The sequence below is a fragment of the Strix aluco genome, chromosome 28 (genome assembly GCF_031877795.1).
Source record: "Strix aluco isolate bStrAlu1 chromosome 28, bStrAlu1.hap1, whole genome shotgun sequence".
Classification (NCBI taxonomy): Eukaryota; Metazoa; Chordata; class Aves; order Strigiformes; family Strigidae; genus Strix; species Strix aluco.
This window is the reverse complement of record NC_133958.1, coordinates 4,801,413-4,815,270: the sequence shown is the minus strand read 5'-3', so window position 1 is coordinate 4,815,270 and position 13,858 is coordinate 4,801,413. Positions and strand designations below refer to the sequence as shown.

Genomic DNA, 13,858 nt, shown 5'->3' with positions numbered 1-13,858 from the left:
TTTTTTGTACGTTTTTAATGTTTTTTTTTCACATGCAGACATCAAACCTGGATAGCACGACCTTTTGGCAACAAAGATTTTTTTTTAAATTCATTATTATTTTTGCTTAGTTTAGCTTAAATGTCTGAGCACAGTTTTATTAAAACAAAAGAAGAAAAAAATCAGAGCAGTCATGCAATGACATGCACATACCAGAAGGAGAAAGAAAAAAAAAAAAAAATAGAGGACTAATTGATTTTTCTCCTCCGTAGTTGGTTGGTTGTTTTAAAGTGACCAAATAAAATAAAATAAGAATATCTCACATTATAAAAAGTATTCAGCAAAATACTGATTTTTTTTCTGCATTTCTGTAAAGAATTTCCCTTCTGCTGAGGAAAAAAAAAAAAAAAGAAAAAAAAAAACAACAAAAAACAAAAACCAACAAACCCAAAAGCTGCTGCCGGGACATCGCTCCCGCCGCCCCCCGAAGTTGTGGGGGACCCGCAGAGCCGCCCCCCGCCCCGCCAGCCCGGCTTGGGGGGGCCCGAGCCCGCTTACCTCCGCCGCGGGGAACCGGTGCTTGGGGGGGGGGGGACTGGGGGGGGGGGCGGGGGGGGATCCAAGGGAGGGGAGACAGAGGCGGGGGGGGCCGGATCCAGGCCCAGCGAGGCGGAGAGGAGCCGGATCGGGTCCATCCATCCATCCCCACCCGGGCGGGCCCGATCCTGAGCAGCCCAGCCCCCGGGGAACCGGGCGGGTCGGATCCAGGAGGGCCCGATCCTGAGCAGCCCAACCCTTGGGAAACCGGGTGGGTCGGATCCGGATACCTGGGATCCGGCTCAGTCGGGGATCCCGGGGATCTGCACCCGGGACAGCCCGGGGCTGGGCAGGCAGGACCCGGGAGATGTGGGGTACAGGCAGCGGGGTACAGGCAGCCGGGATCCGGAGAGCTGGATCCGGGTAATCCGGGTCTGGGCAATCCGGGTCTGGGCAATGCGGGTAATCCGGGTGCAGGCAGCAGGGATCCGGGCAGCGGGTGCAGGCAGCCGGGATCCGGGCAGTGCAGGTCCCGTCGATCCAAGTGCAGGCAGGAGCGGGTGCAGGCAGCTTGGACCCCGGTCAATCTGGGTGCGGGCAGAGTGGACCCCGTGCAGCGCAGCCCCCAGTATCCTGAACCCCGGTTGGGGGGGTGTGGGGGTCGGGGGGGGGGGGGTGTGTGAGGCCACCGCGGGGACCCCCCCGCGGAGCGTTGCGGAGGGCAAAGGGAGGAGATGGGTGGTGTCACCGCGCCGCCCCCCACGGTCCCTCAAGCGCACGTGGTGACGGCGGGGGGCGAGGGCGACGGGGGGCGAGGTAGGCGGCGGCAGCGGCGGCAGCGGCGGCGGTGGGGGGGCGCGGCGGGGGGCTGCCCGGCCGAGCCTTTCTCGGCCTTCTTCTCCTTCTGCTTGAGGTGGATCTTGGCGTGCCGCTTGCGCTCGTCGGAGCGGGCGAACTTGCGGGCCGCAAAACTCGCAGGCGAAGGGCTTCTCGCCGGTGTGGGTGCGGATGTGGGTGGTGAGGTGGTCGCTGCGGCTGAAGCTCCGCATGCAGATGCGGCACTGGAAGGGCTTGTGGCCCGTGTGGATGCGGAGGTGGCGGGTGAGCTCGTCGGAGCGGGAGAAGCGGCGGTCGCAACCCTCGGCGGGGCAAGCGTGGGGCCGCTCGTGGAGCGGCGTCTTGCTGGCCGGTTGGGGTACTTGCGGGGTCGGATGGGCTTGAGGGTGAGGGGCGGCTGCGGCAGCCCCCCGAAACCCGGGTGGATCTGCTTGTCCTTGAAGGCCTTGATGGTCTCCAGCGGGGTGATGGGGGGCGGGTTGACGCGGATGGGGTCCAAGCTCTGGAAGGGTTTGTGCTCCGTGATGGTGCCCATGTCGTTGGGGTGGTGGTAGAGGTTATAGTCTGGGATCATGGGGAAGAGGTTGCTGTCCAAGGCGGGTTTGGCCGCCTGGTAATCCTGGGGGGAGTAGGTGAGGCCGGGGTTGCTCTGGGGGTCGTGGAAGGAGACGGGCTCCGGGTAGAGGTCACTGCAGGAGGAGTAGGGCGGCAGCGCGGTGGTACATCTGGTCCACCTCGCCCTGCGGCGGGCCCATGCTGCCCCGCCGAGCTCTGCGTGCTGGTGAGCGCGCCCGAGGACGGCGGCACCCCCAGGATGCCCGCGCTCATCAGGCTGATGATGTTGTCCTGGCACCAGTTGGAGGGCGAGTCGAAAGCGAATTTCCCCAGGTAGGTGACAGTCTTGTTGCCCGGGGCGGGTTGAAAAGTCCCCGAATAAGAGGACAGTCCTGACCGGCCTTTTCGTTCGCTAAGCCAATGTCCATAACATTATCTGCAAAGTGCGAGAGAAGCGGGGCAGGGTGAGCCGGGAGGGGCCGGGGGGGGCCACCGGGGATGCGCCGGGCCCCCCCACCTCGCTGCCTCCTACCCTCGCCGCTTCCCCCCCCCTCCCCTTTCCCCGCTCCACTCTCGCGTACTGCGGCGCTTGGCTGCCGAGGGTCCCGGTGATGCCGGTACGGGGGGACACGGTGGGGGGGGAACGACACACACACGGACGGGCCCCCCCTCGCCACCCCGCGGGTGGGGCCGGGGGAAGGAGGTACCTGCGGCTACAGGTAGGCTTCCTCCCCGTCCAGCCCCCGGCAGCGCTGGGCACTCCGCGGAGCCGGCTGCGGCCACCGACGCCGTTACCGACTCGCCGCCTTCCCTGCGCCGAGCCCCGGCGAGGAGAAACACGATGGGGGGGGGGGGGGTGGGGGGGGGGGGTGTTTTAGCCCGGCGAGGCTCCGGGTGGGAGCGGGGACACGCGGGGAGCCCCCTTCCCCCGCCCTCGGCGCTCACCTGTGCCCCCCCCCCCGGCGGCCGTGGCCCCGTCCCCCCCCTCGGGGGGGTGTGTGTGTGTGTGTCCCCCAACCCCACGCTCCGGAAAGTCGGCGCCGCGTCCCGGGAGCCCACGCTGCCACTGCGGGGTGTGTGTGTGCGGGGGGGGGGGGGGGGGGGGGGGGGGGCGGCCGCCACGGCCACACGCGTCCGCGGCGCCTCCGCACCCACGCGGATCCCGGCGCGGGCGAGTGGCCCCTTGGAGCCACGGGGGGGGCCCGGCCGTTCTCCTCCACCACCCCCACTCGTGTCACCCCCCCGCTCCCTACTCCACGGAGCCCGGCCGCCCTCCCCGTACCTGCGGCGGCGGCTCGGCGAGCAGCGCCCGGCGGAGCCCTGCAGCGATCGCGCGGAGCCACGGCGAGGAAAGGGGTGGGTGGGTGCGGGGGGGGGGGGGGGGGGACGACGGGGGGGACGCTCCCCAGCCCCAGCTCTTCCCTTCCCTCCGAGGCTCCATGACACCCTACCCACAGCGTCCTCCTCCTCGCCCCACCGGCTCCCCCCCCCCCCTTCCTCCCTTCTCCCCATTTTCCTTCCCCCCCCTTTACCTGCAGCCATCTGGTTGTAGTGAGCCACCGAGTCGCTGCTGCTGGAGAAAATATACAAAGAGTTGGGGATCTCCTCTGGGTACAGATTGTCAGGCAATTGGTTCATCAAAGTGTTCATGGTCCCCGGCAGCTTCTCCAGTAGTTTGCCTGTCATAGCACTGGAGGAAAAGGCTGGTTCAACGTGGCTCCGAGCTCAGCTCCCGAGGAAACAACATCCGAGTGGCAAATCCGTGCGAGGGAAATCATGCAAGAGAAAAAGTTGGGGCGGGGGCGGGGGGGGGGCGAGGAGGAGGAGGGGGGGGGGAGCCGGGGGTGGCCGCGGAGGAGGGGGCGCGGGTGTATGTGTGTGTGTGTGTGGGGGTGCGGTCCTCCGTGGGTCGCTGGTGGTGTTTCCTCGAAGGGGGGGGGGGGGGGGGGGGGGGCGAGCTGGCTGGCAGATGTGGTTGTAGAAGCTGGGTGGGAGGATTTAACCCCTCCTCTCGCTCGCTCCCGTCCCCCCCCGTCCGCGCTCCGCGGTCCCCCCCCCCTGGGCCCCGTCCCCCCCCCGGGTCCCTCCCGCGCTCGGCGCCGCTCGCAGGTTCCTCGCTGCCGCCCGACTGCTCCGCCGGGGACTCCGCAGCCCATTTATCCGGGCGGCGGGAGCGCTCCGTGACGTAGCTGCCCATATATGGACAGACAAAGCCGCGCCGAGCCCGGCACGTCACAATGGAAGCTCCGCACAATGGAACCGGCGAGCAGGAAGCGGGGCCGGCGAGCGCGGGGCCGGGCGACCGGAGAGCGGCACCGGGCACCGGGTACAGGGCATCCCGCACCGGGCAACGGGTATCCGGGTACCGGGCAACGGGTATCCCGCACCGGGTACCGGGCAACGGGTACCGGGTATCCCGCACCGAGTACCGGGCAACGGGTATCCCGCACCGGGTACCGGGTATCCCGCACCGGGTAACGGGTATCCGGGTACCGAGCAACGGGTATCCCGCACCGGGCAACGGGTATCCCGCACCGGGTACCGGGTATCCCGCAACGGGCATCTGGGTACCGGGCAACGGGCATCCTCCACCGGGTACCCAGCACAGGGCACCGGGTATCCCGCACCGGGTACCGGGCACCGAGCATCCTCCACCAGGCACTGTGTACCGGGCACAGGGCACCGGGCATCCCACACCGGGCACAGGGCACCGGGCATCCCGCACCAGGCACAGGGCACCGGCCATCCTCCACCAGGCACTGTGTACCGGGCACCAGGCACCGGGCATCCCGCACCGGGCACAGGGCACCGGGCATCCCGCACCGGGTACCAGGCACAGGGTATCCCGCACCAGGCACTGGGCGTCCCCCACCGAGCACCGGGCACAGGGCATCCCCCACCGGGCACAGGGCACTGGGCATCCCGCACAGGATACTGGGTACCGGGCATCCTGTACCGGGCACCGGGCATCCCGCACCAGGGATCCCGCACCGGGCACGGGGCATCGGGCATCCCGCACCGGGTACCAGAATACAGGGCACCTGCACTGGGTATCGGGCATCCCGCACCGGGTACCGGATCCCGGGTATCCCGCACAGGGTACCCAGATACCGGCCACCGGGCATTGGCCACCGGGCATCCCGCACCGGGCAATGGGCATCCCGCACCGGGCACCGGATACCGGGCATCTCGCAACGGGTATCGGGCGTCGAGTACCGGGTACCGGACACCGGGCATCCTGCACCGGGCACATTTCACTGGGAACAGGGCACCTTGTACCGGGCACCGGCATCCTGCACCGGGCACCGGGCGGGGGTCTCCCCCTCCGCACTCCCCCCCCCCGCCCCGCGGTGCCGGCGGATCGCTCCCCCTGGGGAAGGAGCGGGGGCAGCCGGTCCCTGCCGTGCCGGTCCCGGCGCCCTCCCCCGGGGCTGCTCAGGGACAGGCTCTTACCTGGAGATTTTATCCCCTGGAGAGCAGGAGGAGGGCGCGGGGGGGGGGGGGGGGGGAGAACCGGTCGCAAACCCCATCCCGCACCCCGGGAGAAGCGGGCGGGGGGGGGGGGGTGTGTGTGTGTGACCCTGGAGTTTGGTGAGAAGCGAGGGGTCTGCGAGGAGGACTCTGGGGCTGCCCCCCCAAAAAAAAAAACCCCGAGCAGAGCTGGTGCCAGAGGAGGTGGCTTTGCACCCCCCGCCCCCCCCCCCCCCCCCCCCCAAACCCCCGCTCCCCGCGGGCACGGTGCTTTGAATACTTTCAAACAGGTAACACTTGTTGGTCGCCTGTGATTTGAACCTCACCTCCCCCCCCCCCCCCCCCTTTTTTTTTTTTTTTTTTTTTTTTTTTTAAAAGTTTGGCACTTCCAAGGCGTCAGTAATTAGGTGGTTTCGTGCTAAGTGTGCCAGCTGATGCTATCTTTAAAACCCTCCGAGTTCTACAGCAAATGTATGGAAAAACGCTGTGTTGCAATAGCTCCACTTACCCAATTCCTGCAGGGCCGGCTTTGCAATGCCACTGAAATCCGGGCGCAGCTGGAGGGGCCCGGGGGGGGGCCGGGGGGGGGGGGGGGGCGAGGCTGCGAGGCCCTGGGGACTTGTGTCCTGCGGTGCCAGCACCTCTCAGGTTGGGGGGGGGGGGGGTGTTGTTTTTTATTTTGGGGGGGGGGGGATGCTGCGGTGCACGGGTACAAGGAGTGGGGTGCAGCGAGGCCCCAGGGTGGCCTGTTTGTGAGTGAGGGGGGGGGGCGATGAGGACCCATGTGCACTTCAGGACCCCCCCCCCCACCGGCTTCCACTTCAGGACGCCCCCCATCCACTTCAGACCCCCCCCCATCCACTTCAGGACCCCCCCCCCCCCCAATCCACAGCAACCCCCGTCCACTGCAGCCCCCCCCCCCAGCCATTGCAGCGGCGCCCACCCATCGCAGGACCCCGCTTTCATTTAAAGCCCCCCACCCTGCGCAGAGCCCCCCCCCCACCCAACGCAGACCCCCCCCTACCCCTCCGCAGCCCCCCCCACCCCTTGCAGCCCCCCATCCGTTGCAGCCCCCCTCCACCCGTTACCCCCCCCCCCTCGCTGGCACTCCTTTTGCACTCCCCCTCTATTTACACCCCCCCCATTCCCCCCCCCGCCCTTGCACCCCCTCAGACGCAGCCCCCGCCCCCAGCGCACCCCCCGCCCGTGGCCCGGCGCGGCCCGGGGAGGGGGGGGGGAGCGTGGCGGCGGCAGCGGCGGCGCGGGGGGGGCCGGGGGGGGAGCGGGGCGGCGGCGGGCGGGCGGCCGAGGGGAAGCAGCACCATACAAGGCCTGGATCCGGTCCCGCCTCCGCTCCCTTCTTTGGCGACCGGTTCCGGTGCCCCCGGCGCTGGGGAGGCGCGGGGCGGGCGCGGAGTGGGGAGGGGAGGTGGTGGTGGTGGGGGGACGGGACACCCACCGCCCGCACCCCCGCGGGGCAGCACCGCCCCGACCCGCGGAGGGGGGGGGTCCCCGTTGAACCCCGAGTCGCCCCCCCCCCCCACCCCCCCAGCTTCCCCCATCGGCGCATTCCCACGGTCGGAGCCCGGTGCCGGGGATGCTGCGGGTCCCCCCGCGCTCCCACGGGCCCCGGTGGCCCCACGGCGATCACAGCACCCCCCGCCTAAAAAAAAAAAAAACAAGCCGCCCCTCCCGTGTCCGGCACCTCCCCCCCCCCCCCCCCTCCAGTTCCTCCAGACTTTTTTTCTGGAGGGTTTCCTCGGCCTCCCCGGCGTTGGCTAACGCCGTGCGGGATCTGGCAAGCAGGCACTGGCCCGGCTCCTCGCCCCACGCCGGAGCAATCCGGCATCCCCACGGGTGCCAGGTGGCCCAGCCCCACACCGACACGGGGTGGGTATCTATCTGCCCCCCCCCCCCCCCGCATCCCGAGGGGCACCTGCACCCCGCCGTCCCCCCGCCCAACCCCGGCAGTTGGGGCTGCGGGTGCAGCGATAACGCCCCAACCCCTCGCGGCGGGGTTTAAGCCCGGTTCAAAGCTCCTGAGTCATAAGGGCCCGGTTTACACAAGGAGCTGGGCTAGGAGGGAGGCGCGCCGCTAAACCCAGCCTGGGAGAGTGGCCTAATCCGCTAAACCCAGCCTGGGAGAGCGGCCTAATCCCGCACCAACACCGTCTCGGTTTCTAATTGTGGTTTGATGCCAATGGATGAGGAACGGCCTTAAGCAAAATACACGGAGGCAGCCTTAGACTGGCATGAAAACGGCCGCGTGGGGGTTGGACTGGCTTAGTTACAGCTCAGCTTAATGGGTCAGAGCGTCCCAAGCAGAGTAGTTTCCCCAAAGGGAGCCCAAAAAAAAAAATATCTCACCTGAAATGCTCTGAATGTTTTTAAATTACGGCTCAGCCTGGATGGAGTCTGCAGCAAGAGCTTTCACTTATTTTGATCACCCCTCACACCTCTCTCAGGCCCCATCAGCGAGCCCCATCCCGGTCGGGGTGTTTCAGGAACGTAAATACTCGTCGCGGGCACCGGTGATTTCGCAGCGCGGATCCGCGCGCGTGAAATGCTGCGGTCCCTTCCTCAGCGGCGATGCGGAGTGTGTCCCCCCCCCCAGTGACCCTGCAAGGCAAAAACTCATCACGTTAATAACGCCAGGAGCCAGCTGCCTCGTTAACCCCGGAGATAACGGGAGGAATAACGCCGTGAGGCCCAGGCGAGCCCGACCTCCTCTGCCCCCGTCCCCCCGCACCGCGGCTCTCCCCACGGCCTGGGCAGAGGCTGGGACAAGCCGTGACATTATTTCAGTGTCCCAGCCGGGTTCGGTCCCCATAATCCCCACACCAAGAAAGTCCCCGTCGCAAGGAAGCAAACAGCCCCCCGCTCCTGCCGCCCCCCCCTTTTTGGGGCTGTGTGGTGCCCAGGGGTTGCTGAAACCCCGCTGGCACCCCGGGGGACCGTGTCCCTCTGGGTGCCGTCAGCTGATGGGTGATTTTGCCTCGCTCCTCTCGGTCTTGTGACCGGGTGATTCATGTGCCGTGCGCCCCGCAGGTGCACCAGGCTGTGCACGGCCACACGCTGGTTCTCCGGGGACCACCGGGGCTTTTAAAAGGGGAACTATTCAGGTTTTTTTCACCTAATTAATGACAACATCACCGCGCTGATAGCGAGGACATGAGCCTGGTTTTCATGCCTCGTGGCGAGGCACATGGGATGACCATTCCCATTCAGGTCGTGCCTAAACCGTGCTGGTGGTCTTGAGCCCAGAGCTGGGCTTAGGCAGAGCTGAGCCTCGGAGGCTGAGGGAGGCGACAGGGTGCTCATCACCATCCTGCTGGGTGGGTTCGTGTCTCAGGAGCTCGGGGAGACTCTGCACGGCGCACGGCCGGGGAGGTTCAGGCTTTTGGGACCCGCCGCGGTGGTGCCTCTGGTCCTGGATTAACGAGGATGCTCAGACATGAAGCTCGAGGCACTTACACTACCAGAACATGGAGCCTTTCCTCCCCAGCCCCTCCGAGCTGCTGTAGATGTAGATCTGGGACTGGTAAGGTCACAGAGTAGTAAACAGAGTGTGGCTGGTGGGGACCTGAAAGGTCACCTCCCTCCTACCCCCGGGCATGACTGTACCGGGCCCATATGCGTAGGTGGCTGCTTGGATGGTCGACAGCACGAGCTCTTCTCGAGCAGTTTGGAGAAGGGGAACAGATAAACCCCAAGTCTTTCAGCCACCCAAACCACGAGGTGGGTGTCGTGGAGGTATCTGATGAAGCCGCCGTTAGTTTCTCAGGCCTGCGAGTGTTTTGTTTGCAAGCGGTGAGGCTGCACGGGTGGGATGCGGCGTTTTGGGGGTGTCAGCTGGCAAACACCAGATGTGGCAGGTGCTGCATCAGCGGCAATTTATTCTCTGGGTAAACCCGTGGCCTGGATGTGAGAGATGCTCAGCACTGGCAGGGATGGGATTCAGGGTAATCTGTAATTTCTGGAGGAGGAGAAGAGACTTTCTCCGCCGCTGTTGGGCGTGGGAAATCCTCATTTCAGGCCAAACTTTGGCTGGGAGAGCTCCAGCCAGGAGAAACTGCTGGGCAGCCTTCCTGATCCCGGACCAACACCCTCCCGGCACGGCCTGCGTCCTTCCACAACGCTGTCTCCTGCCTCACCTAGGTTTTCCTGATTTGCCTGTGAAAACTACACACCCTCCTCCTCCGGAAATATTCAGAAACACTCGCACTGAACTATGCATGGCAAAGGAGACGGGCATCTCCCTCCTCCCTCCTCTTTTGGGGGGGTGAAGGCACCTGCGGGTGGAACTTGCTGCCCTGGGGTGTTGCTGCTGGCTTTGCTGGGTCGGTCCCAAAGGGCAGGTCCCCATGTGCCAAACCCTGGGGTGGCTGGGGGGGTGGGGAACAGCCAGTGGGGTACTGGGGGAGCACCGTGGGTGGCTGTGGGAGGCCCTTTCCTGACTCAGTTTCCCCTGCGGCAAGAGAGAGCAGCCCTGCCTCACCCTGCACAGGAGCAGGATGAAAAGTTTGGGGTGGTGATGGGGGGGGGGGGGGGGGGGGGCGGGGGGAAGCCCTTTGGACAGGAGCTGCAAACCCACCCTGCTGAACCCGGGGCAGCCCTGGGCACCCTGCGCAGGAGAACGGGTGCTGGGTGGCCGGGGTCTGTCCCTGAAGGTGGCAGCACTGGGAGCTGGCTGGAGGCCAGGGAAGCACCCGCAGCAGCATCGGGTGCCGAGGGTGCTGCGGGGGGGAGGCTCTGCCTGCACCCCCCCGCCCCTGGTCCCCACACCGCTGCCGCCCCCTTCCCCGCATCACCCTGGCACTGGGTCACCCCGAAAAGCATCCCACCATTTTCCACTGCTCTTAGGGCTTGGGGTCGGGGGGTGACCCCGGTTTGCGGCGGTGAGGGGCACGTCGCCATATGCACCGGGGAGCCGGGAACCTCTGGGTCATCTAAGTCCAAGATAGGCTTCGCTTTGCAAGGCCGGAGGTCTTTCCTGTTATTATCCAGCCCGCAGCAGGGGAACAATAGCGGTGGCAGCTGGCGCGGTGTGACCCGGAGATAAGGAGACAGTGTGATTAGCAGGAAAACTCAAGAGTAGGTCCAGAGTGAAAGGTGGTCCCGAGGGAGCCGCACCGCTGGGAACAACGGGGTTTCCAACCAGAGGAGCACGAGCAGACATCAGGTACAAGCTGGCAGAGACAGGGCTGTAAAGCCAAGGCTGATGTTACGGTACAAGCACAAACCATGGTGGTGTGGCCACAGCCAGGAACCCCGGAGTGACCCGGCAGTGCTGCGGCCCCAGCGAGGGGTTTGCAGAGCGATACCATGAAGGCTTTTTTAAATCCGAAACCAAGAAGCAAAAGAGGAAATGGACGCTTGCGTTTCGGCTCTGAGAACTGTGCCATGACACATGACTCCGGAGACGCGAGCGCTTCCCTCGTGGGAGAGAGGAGCTCGTGGCACCGAAGCCTGGCAGAGACTCGCCGAAGCCGCCGCATCCGATGGTGGTGCTGGGGAAGGGGCTCAGCCCTGTGGGGATGTGGCACAGAGGCTGGAGAGCCGGAGCAGGGGGTGAATCCTGGGCCCGGCACGCTCCGGGGAGCCACCTCGGGATGCCGTGCGAGGGGATGGTTGCCCTCTTGGCTAGCGCAAGCCAAAGGCTGCGCAGCCTGGGAAAGCGCTGCTGCCGAGGGCTGCAGGGCTTTGCTTTAACCACCGAAGGAGAAACTGGTGAGAGGCCAAAGGCGAGGGATCTGCACAACCATTGAAACCAGCCCGGGGGGAATTAGCCATTTCCTAGCAATGAGGAAACGCGAGGTTAGCTGAGGACCTGCAGGGCTTCGAGGAGGGAATGGGAAGCCAGTTGCTCCGACAAGTGAGGACAAGCCGGCCGGGGGCTGCGGGGTGAGACCGTCCTCTGCCCCTGGTGCAGGCAGGGGAGGCTGGCGGAGCCGCGCAGCCATCCAGCACCTTCCACCACACCTCTGGATGCAAACCCCAGAGGCATCTGCCTCACCCCGCAGGCAGCCGGGCGTAAACAGGGCAGCACCGGGCACCCAGGCGCGGGCCGAGGATGATGGCGGCTTCTGGGCAGGAGCAAAGCTTGGTGGTCCAGGACCACCCTATCATCAACCCTTTATTTCTACCGAGGAGGGGTTTGAGGCAAACCACATCTGAAGGTGCTGGTGCTCCCGGCGGAGCGGGTGAGGCTGCGAGCTTCCCACTGCGCAGAGAAACCCAGCCCAAACCCACTCGGAGAGCGAGCTGAAGGAGGAAACAAAACCCCAAGAGTTTCTCTCTGTTGAGCATCCCTTGATGGGATGTCTGGGCACCCGGGGCAGCGTCTCACGCAGCCGCTTGCCCTCAATAACAGCCGGCGTTTGCACCCCAGGGCGCGGCTGAGCGGCTGCCAGCCCCAGCGAGCGGGATGGGGGGCCGGCACCCCCAAATCCAGCAAGCTCTGACAGGGCAGCGAGGGGGACTGGGCTCCTCCAGACAGCCCCTCAAAGCTCCTCTGATGCCACGCAGCATTTTGGAGGCCCAATAAGAATTATTATTGCTAATTAATGAAACCATCATGCCAGGGCTGGGCTGCATGTCCCTTGCTGCCCGCTGGCCTCCTCCGGTGCTGGCGCGGCACGCAGAGGTGGGGACGTGGCTCTGTCCTTGCCTCTCCCGCCTTCCCCTATTACTTCAGGAGCCCTAAATTCCTGCCGCAGCCCAGGCTGCCTCTCCCAGGGCCCGCCCGGCTGGCGCAGCGGCAGGGAGGCATCCGCCGCATCCGGCACCTCACGGCGAAGCCGAGCTCCCGGTGCTCGCACCCACCGCCAACCCCAACCCCCGGGGTGCACCGTGGCACGTGGGGGACCCCCAGACCGGCAGCTTCATGTGTCCACAGGCTGAGGGCTGGGAGCTCAGCGCCGGGCATCGGAGCATCCCACCAGTGGCGCCCATCATCCACCCCGCGGCTGATCCGCAGAGCCCGGGCCCTTCGTGGTGCCGTGGGGATGCCGATGCTCAGCTGGCCTGGAAAAATCTCCCGTGTCGGCACCCAAAACGGGCAGCGTTGTTTATCCCAGCGTTGTACCACGGCGTTCCCACCGGCACATGGGGATTAACAATCTTGACCTATTTCCCCGGGGGGTGCAGCAAGGCTTAATTCACTGAATGCTTGAGGAGTGCATAAGATCTGCCGATAGAGCCATTATGAAGTGTGAGATATCATTAATTAATTCACAGGTTGATATAGTTATGCGCTTAGATCATCATCAGCTGATCCTGCTAATCCCTTCTTGTGCAAGTACCTGTGCCAGGGGGAGATGCTGCCTGGCACTGCTTCGCTCCTGCCACGCTGGGTCGTCCCCGTGTTGTCCCCACATGCCACCGAGGCCGGGGGGGTGCAAGGTGGCGCCCAGTCCCTGATCATTAACATCCTCTGCCCCTAAATCTTTATTTTCCCGGGGTGGTCCCACCAGAGGGGAGATGCCTCCTGTTCTGGGATGCAGGGCTGCCTCCCCTTGAGCCAGGGGCTGAGACTTTTTCCCATTAGAGTAATTATTTCAATAATCATTAAAAATAGGTAATTATTACCCTGCTAACTTAGGGACCGTATTTAGCTCAGGATTCTTCTGGCCTTCAGCCCAGTTTTGGAAAAAAGCACCCCCCGATGCACTGCTGGGAGCTGCTGTTGCTCACCAGGAGCATTCAATTTTCCCCAGCTCACTATTATTTTTTTTAAACCCCGAGTCTTCCTCTTCCTCCGCCATCCCACCGAGGGGTTGGCTTTGCTCTGGGAAGGGGCTGGAAGTGTCCAATCCCACCTCGCCACCCCATCCCGGGGAGAGCGAAGGGGAGTCATCTCCATCCCGCAGCTGTGCCTGGGGCTCGGCTCGCTGCCGCAGCCCCTCAAATCCCCAGGCGGGGGGTTTGTGCTCCCATGGGCCTGGGGTGTTTCAATTCCCATGGGCTCTGCGAGGCCGGTGCATGCACACCGGGGCTGCAGGTGGAGAGGCCGGCAGTGCCGTGGGTACCACGTTCCACCCCATCGAGCCCATCACACCTGAGCTCGCCCCGCTCTATTTTCTCCTGAACCCCTTCCTGGACCTTCAAATGAAAAAGTAAAAAAGCCACGACAGTGGAAAGTCGAGCTAACAAATACAAATAAAACTTCCTCTGAATGCTAAAAATGACACATGTAGACAGAGAAAAAAAATTATATCGGTGACAATAACAGAGCGTGGAGCTATTTCAGTGCTGGGCTGTTCCATTGCAGCACTCGGGGCTGGGGTTGTGGCTGCTGAAAACCAGCCACTTCCCCAGGGACGTGACGTATTTCCTTTCCATCACAAACTGATTTAGAAGCAAAACTTTCTACATTTAGTCAGTGAGAGACTCAGCTTCTCTTTTCTCTCTCGCACCAATGGTGAGCGAATGGAAGGAGAGATAAAGGGGGTGGGACCAGCACAAAGTGACTGTACGT

General features: G+C 64.5%; 1 protein-coding gene across 1 annotated transcript; it reads right to left on the bottom strand.

The window, feature by feature from the left end:
- Positions 1-1,168: 1,168 nt before the first annotated feature.
- Positions 1,169-3,709, bottom strand: EGR3 (early growth response 3). The gene is given in 7 exon segments (XM_074807876.1): positions 1,169-1,477; positions 1,479-1,699; positions 1,702-2,071; positions 2,073-2,108; positions 2,110-2,292; positions 2,295-2,344; positions 3,441-3,709. Coding segments are annotated over 7 exon segments (1,206 nt in total). The 5' UTR covers positions 3,595-3,709; the 3' UTR covers positions 1,169-1,285.
- Positions 3,710-13,858: the final 10,149 nt, after the last annotated feature.